Source organism: Nannospalax galili, unplaced genomic scaffold (assembly GCF_000622305.1).
Source record: "Nannospalax galili isolate Female #2095 unplaced genomic scaffold, S.galili_v1.0 scaffold682, whole genome shotgun sequence".
Classification (NCBI taxonomy): domain Eukaryota; kingdom Metazoa; phylum Chordata; class Mammalia; order Rodentia; family Spalacidae; genus Nannospalax; species Nannospalax galili.
In genome coordinates, this window is record NW_008348076.1 from 243,044 (window position 1) to 250,231 (window position 7,188).

Here is a 7,188-nt window from a genome sequence, read left to right on the forward strand (position 1 = left end):
CCTTATACATGTTAGGCAAGTGCTTGGCCACTAAGCTACACCCCAAGCCCCACACACATATTTTATTATATAGCTGTATCTTAATAAGAAAATCATTACCTGTTATAGGGTTTTTGTTTTGTTTCTTTTTCCTTTTTGCAAACAAATTATACTGAAATAAATATGCTTCATGTGCATTTTTTACATTTATTTATTTTTTGTATGTGTGTGCGCACGTCCACATGTGGAGGTGAGAGACAACTTTGAAGGAGTCTTGTCAGCTCTCTTCTTCCATCGTGTATGTTCCTGAGATCGAACTCAAGTTGTCAGCCTTGGCAGCAGACACCTTTACCTGCTTAGCCATTTCATTGGCTCTTGTATGTGCATATCTTATGCAAATATCTCTAAAATTAATTTTCAGAACTATAAATTTGGCAAATACTACATCAAAGGATTTAGAAATTTACTTGAAAATATTTTAAAACAGATCTTGAAATATTTTTGTATACACACACGCACACATTCACCAGTGGTGTTTGCTTCATCTGTTTTGCATGTAGAAGGATCCTGAGACAGGAGTATTACCAAGATAGGTCAGAATATCCTTCTCATGGACAGCTTTGAATGCTTGTGACAGCTGTCATAATAATATTGGGGAAATAAAAGAAAACGTGGAAACTTCATTGCCCTAGAGACATAGTCAATGGTTTTAAAAGACTAATCTGGTCAGAGTGTGTTTAGATAGACTGGAAGAGTCATCCATTTAGAAACAAGAAAAGTTATTGAGAAAATATATCATTACCTAGAGGTTAAAGTCACAGAGCTCGAAACTGCATTAGGCAAAGTAGCTAGAAAAAGGGCAGATGGGTGTGATTAAAGTACATAATCTGAGGCTGGGGAGATGGCTCAGTGGGTAAAAGTGCTTGCTGCACAAGCCTGACAACAAGGGTTTGGATCCCCAGAACCCATGTAAAAAGCCAGACACAGTAGCACGTGTGTCTATGATCCCTGAATGCCATTACCACAGATGGGAAACAGAGATGGAATTGCTGGAAGCTCACAGGCAAGCTAGTCTGGTGCACTCAGCTGTGAGCAACAGAGAGACCCTGTAAACAAGGCAGTGAGTGAAGACCAGCACCTGAGGCTGACCTCTGACCTCCATACGCATGCCCTGGCACATATGGCTGCACTCACGTGAATGTAAACATACATACAAAGCACACTCGAATATTTAGTTTCTTTTGTACACTAAAATTTTTATATATTTTTATAAATGATTTTCCTCAAATTCTGCTCCTTATAATAAAATGTAATACTGAGAGAGCAACTTTTCTTTTAAAAATCCTTTCAATTTAGGTGCCCCAAATACTGCAGAATTGAGGATTTGTCGTGTAAATAAGAACTGTGGAAGTGTCAGGGGAGGAGATGAAATATTTCTACTTTGTGACAAAGTTCAAAAAGGTATTTATCTGTTTTGTTTCATTGAATTAAGAATATATTTTAGATTAATAGGTGTGTTTTACTTTGTTTCCCCACTCTTACTATTTCTTTGAATTCTTATTCTCTAGATGATATAGAAGTTCGTTTTGTATTGAATGACTGGGAGGCGAAAGGCATCTTTTCACAAGCTGATGTGCACCGTCAAGTAGCCATTGTTTTCAAGACTCCTCCATATTGCAGAGCTATACTGGAACCGGTGACAGTAAAAATGCAGCTGCGGCGACCTTCTGATCAGGAAGTTAGTGAGTCTATGGATTTCAGATATCTGCCAGATGAAAAAGGTATGGCATTTTGGTAGTAATGGTGTGTACAATTGAGAACAGGATCTCATTAGCCCAGATTAGCCTTGAGCTCCCTGTGTAGCTGAGGATGAATGAACTTCTGATCCTCCTGCCTCCACTCCAGCTTCTGATTGTGAGGATTAACAGAAGTGTGCCACCATACTGTTTTTTGGTTTTTGTTTGTTTCTTTCTTTTTAATGTGGTATTAGGGATCAAGTGCAGGGCTTTATGTGTATGAAGTGAGTGCTGAACCTACTGAGCTACTTCTCAGCCCAAGTAGCAGGCCACTTTTGTAAGCTGACCATGCTAGGAGGATTTTAAGATAAACTTTGACCTGAAAATTTTCAGGGTGTGTGTGTGTGTGTGTGTGATTTTAATGCTCTTTGAATCTCTTAGGTAAGTTTGAATAATTTTAGAGTATCCAAACTGTTTGATCAAAGTATATATATGTAATACTTTTGTCCTTATTGTGCCCTTTGTATAGGTTCAAATTTTATTAATCAGAAAGTGATGTCTATTTTGGTCTATATCTTATCAGACCTTAATTCATTAATTCATGTTGACTTAATAGCTGTTTTAAGAAAAAAATGACTTTTCAGCTTTTTTTTGAGAAAAGCCCCCTTTACAACTGATCTGGGACATATTCTACAATAATATGCTTACTAAGTCTATACTAAACACATTTAAAGTATTTTCTGTATGCTAATAAGCCATCTGCTCATTAATGGAGAGGAAGAACAATCCCATGATGATTTACCTGCTTTCTTGGTTTCCTTTTATTCAGATGCCTATGGCAATAAATCAAAGAAACAAAAAACAAATCTACTTTTTCAGAAACTGCTGCAAGATTGTGGTAAGAATATTTTGGATTCATTTATATTTCAGTAGATTGATTTGTTTGCTTTACTGTTTTAAAACTTTTCTAAATGCTGAACTATTTTTCAAATTACATTAATAATGGAATACCTTTATCATAGCAGTTAATTTCCCTGAGAGACAAAGAGCAGTCCCCCAAATGTCAGTTGGAGAAGGACGGTTCATCAAAAAAGGTATTTTATCATAGCAGGATTCCACTTTTTAGAAATAAGTAACTGCTTTTAAAATATTTCCAACAGATTTTTTTTATGCTTTCAATATTGAGTAAATTGGTCTGGGTTGGGCTTCTGAAGCATATGTTGGAAACTAATTATATTTGGGGGATATATTCTAGAAGAAATCACATTTTGTTCATATATTGATAATTTTACTAATTGTAATGTGTCATGGAAGAAATCATGTAGCTCTGGCTAGTCATCTGTTTACAGCTCCAGTTACACCAGAGCATAACTGCTCATTTGGTTGTCTACAGTCTCTACTACCCCGCCTCCTTTTTTTGAATGTTTCTGGGAGTAGAGCCTCAGGCATGCTAATCCAGTGCTCTGATACTGAACTCCAACCCCAGACCTAGATGCCCCTCCCCTTTTTTAATTGCACTATAGCAGGTGAATAGTTCCAACAGTGGCTGTTCACCTCACAAATCTTAAAACATTATCTTGCCTTTTATAGAAAATAATTTGCCAACCCCTGGGTTAAATAATGCTCCCTTTTATAGCCTTAAATTCACACTTTTCCCCGGTTTTGTATGTGTGGTATTTGTGTAATATATAAATATATACAGAATTTTTTTCCTTATTTTTTTTCTTATGGGGAACTTTATAGTACCTTAGGGTCATATCTTAGTATGTCTTAAAGATTAGGTACATTTTTCAGTCTTACATAATAAATGTTTTCTCTGTCGCTCCATTTTCTCCTCAGTGTAGACTATGAGATGATATTGACTATTTGATATGTGTTAATTGAAATTCTGATACTTACCTTTCACTTTTAAAGAAAGTACATATATGGCTTAAGAAGCTGGATTTTCATATTTAACTGAAATAAAATTACATGTGCCAAAATAACTTAAGAAAATCATTTTTATGTATTTATAAGGGTTTATATATTAGAGAATTCTCTTTTGAACTACTATAATAATTTTAGTGCTTAAAATTTTTTAAGTTTGAAATGTATCAGTTCCCTGTAAAGTTATTAGTGTTATTTCAGTTTAGAAATAATGCTTTATATAATTTTGTTTATCTGAATTTTGTAAAACCTATTTTTCTTCCACAGAATCAAACTTGTTTTCTCATGGTGCAGTTGTACCAGAAATGCCCAGGTCTTCAGGGATCTCCAGTCAAGCAGAACCCTACTATTCTTCATCTGTGTCCATCTCAAGTGCATTGCCACATCACCCACCCGCCATGCCCTCAGTGGTACCTCAGCCTTCAAGCTGGTCATCAGTGCGCCACCCCACCTCACGCTCACTTAATACAAATTCATTGGGTAGTTTTTCAGCAGGGACACTTTCCTCTAATTCACAAGGTATCCCACAGTTCCTGGAAGTTCCTGACGTGAGTGAGTTAAATGTTTCTAATGCTTGCATTTATAATACTGATGACCTAGCTAGAATGGAAACATCATCCATGTCACCAACTGACTTATATAGTATCTCTGATGCCAACATGCTCTCTAATCACCCAGTGAATGTGATGACAACCAGCAGTGATAGCATGGGGCAGACTGATAATCCAAGACTTGTGAGCATCAATCTTGAAAACCCCTCATGTAATTCAAGGTTAGACCCAAGAGACCTGAGGCAGCTGCATCACATGTCTTCTTCCACCGTGTCAGCAGGCCCGAGTTCCAATTCTGTTTTTGTTTCACAGTCAGAAGCATTTGAACGATCAAACTTCACTTGTGCAGATAACAGCCTGATAAATGAGCCTGGACCACCAACTGATACTAATACAAATAATCATAATTTTATTCAAAGTAGTCAGTATTCAAGTATTGACCCACTGCAAAGTGAGCAATTGAGTGACTCCTTTGCATATGGTTTTTTTTAAGTATAACTTGCAGGACTTCAGTTAGCTGTAACACTTTGGGTTTATAGAATATAAAATTGGAACTGTTCGTAAAAAGAAAATTCAGAAATAGAAACTTAAAAAGGCTCTACTGTTCCTCCTTTTGAAAGGGGTGTGTGTGTGTGTGTGTGTGTGATATAAATTGTACCTTCATAGTTCTACCAAATTTCCCTAGGCCAAACTCTCTTTGTTTCTTTCATAATGTATTAATGTATTAGTTAAATGAACTGATATTTGCTTTCAAGCAAATGTAAGGTAAAACGTAATGGCTATGCCATTGGAAAAATTAATTCCTTATTATTTTTGAGGCCCATAGGCCAAAGTGACCCCTAAGGGGTTTTCTGAGGTTTCTTGGTATCTCTTAGACTCTGTGTGTGTGTGTGTGTGTGTGTGTGTGTGTGTGTGTGTGTGTTGAAATGAGCTTTCAAGGTATGCGAGTTTTTTTGTTTTATATCATTTGAACCCATATCTTTAAAGTTGCTTATAAAATTAGCTCTGTACCCCTATTTTCAAGAGAAGTTTCCTTGAACCTTTTTTTCGTAGATGTGCTCACTTCCTCTGATCTCATAAAACTGCCTAGTTGACACTGATAGCAAGAAATCTAACCAGGTATGCTGTCCTGTGCCTGCAAGTCCACCTACTTGAGATTACAAGTTCAGGGTCTGCCTGGGCTACATAGCAAGTTCAAATCCAGCTTGGGCAGCTTATGGATGCCATGTCACAAAATAAAAATAGAAAAGGGCTAGGTATGTTGGCTCAGTTGCAGAGCTTGTTTAAAATTTGCAAGACCATAGGTTCAAACTGCAGGGAAAGAAGGAGGAGGAGAAGAAAAAAGCAACAGAAAACAAATTTAAATTTAAATTCAGTGTATCCAAACCTGCATTTTTATCCACTCTCTCACATTTGCTTCCCCTTCAGCCCTTGCCAGCTCAGTAACTGGTCATGCCATGCTTCTAGTTGCTCTGTACCCCAAGAAACTTTGGTGTCATCCTCCCATTTCCATCTGACCCATCCACAAATCAAGTAAGCCCTTCCTTCCCTCAGTACGTATCCAGAGTTGACCACATCTTTTGACTTTTTGTTTGAGACAGAGTCTCATGCATCCCAGTGTGGCCTCAGACATGCTATGTAGCTAAGGATGACCTTGAACATCTGATCCTCCAGCTTCCACCTCCTGAGTGCAGTAGATAGCAGACAGGCATCACCACACCAAGTTTGTATGGTACTAGGGATCAAACCCAGGGCTTTATACAGTCTACCAACTGAGCTAGCCAGCCCCCTCTTTTGACTTCTTTTAGTACCTATTCCAAGCCACCCTTGTGTCTTCCCTGGATTGGAACTATGGCGTCCACAACCTTCCTTACATCATTGTGCCTCTATAATCAATTTCCCATTAAGAGATTTAGTAATCATTTGTAAACAATTCAAATATTATTCATTTGCTCAAAACCATCCAGGAATCTCTGTTTCACTCAGAGTGAAGGTAATAGTCCTTAAAATGAGCAGGCTTAGACTCTCTGTACTTGATAATCCCTCTTATTAAAATGTTCTTCCCCCAGATGTTTGTCACTCTGATATTTTTCAGGTTTCACAGAACTCAGCTGTAACCTGATGAGGCCAGCCTGGGCTAAGCATCAGTATTCCTAGTCCTCCCTTTTCTGTAGACTTTACCAAGCAGTTCGTTATTTGTTCCCCTTATTGAAATATAAGCTCCACAAGGGTATAAATTGTGATTTGTTTACTGTTGAAATCTCCAGTTTGCAGTGTCTGCCTCATATTAAGCATTTAATAAATGTTATTGAACTTTCAAGATATTATTAATAGAATTCTCTTTTTGTACAAAGAAAAATAGTTTTAATTACTAGGTTTTTATGATTTTATATTTTCTTTATTATGTGGGATTTTTTTAAAGAATCATATATTTAAATCCAGTATTATAATGGTAATCCAAATTGATTGTAAGCAAAATAATCCCAGTGGCAAAGTGATGGTAGAATTTTGGCAATCTTGCGATGTAATTATGATGCTAATATATCAGAGACCTAGTTTATCTCAACTAGAACCTGTTCTCAATGTTGAACATAGAAAAAATGTCATTTTACTTACATAAAGTTCATTCAAACCATAAATTTATAACCATTTCAACCAAAATGAGTTATGTCCAAATGCGATGTAAATAAAAATTACTGGTTGAATGACAGTGGGAGGAGGAAGAAGTCTGAGGTCAGACTTGGGTCATCCTAGTCCAAGAAGCAGAAGAAAAAGATTAAATGGCTCTAATTCAGTACAACTGATATTTCTGAAATTATGATGAAAAAGGAAATACTTCCTTTTAGTTTAGATGTAGTGGTGCATATCTGTAATTGCAGTAATCAGAAGGAGAGGTTAAAAGATCATGAGTTAGCTCAGCCTGGGCTACCTATCAAGTCCTGTTTCAAAAAAACTTTTAGATAATATTTTTGTTCTGTAAAATTTAAAAATCATAA

General features: G+C 36.6%; 1 protein-coding gene across 3 annotated transcripts in view; it reads left to right on the forward strand.

Annotated features, from left to right (window-relative positions):
• The window catches only part of Rel (REL proto-oncogene, NF-kB subunit), a 44,824-nt gene extending 38,414 nt beyond the window's left edge, over positions 1-6,410 (forward strand). The window contains exons 6-10 of one of the 3 annotated variants that reach the window (XM_029569010.1): positions 1,336-1,440; positions 1,548-1,760; positions 2,545-2,613; positions 2,738-2,809; positions 3,909-6,410. In XM_029569010.1, coding sequence (XP_029424870.1) covers positions 1,336-1,440; positions 1,548-1,760; positions 2,545-2,613; positions 2,738-2,809; positions 3,909-4,684 — 1,235 coding nt within the window. In that variant the 3' untranslated portion in view covers positions 4,685-6,410. The remainder of the gene's footprint in view (positions 1-1,335; positions 1,441-1,547; positions 1,761-2,544; positions 2,614-2,737; positions 2,810-3,908) is intronic. The other 2 variants (XM_029569011.1, XM_029569012.1) reach the window with 2 other exon arrangements.
• Positions 6,411-7,188: the final 778 nt, after the last annotated feature.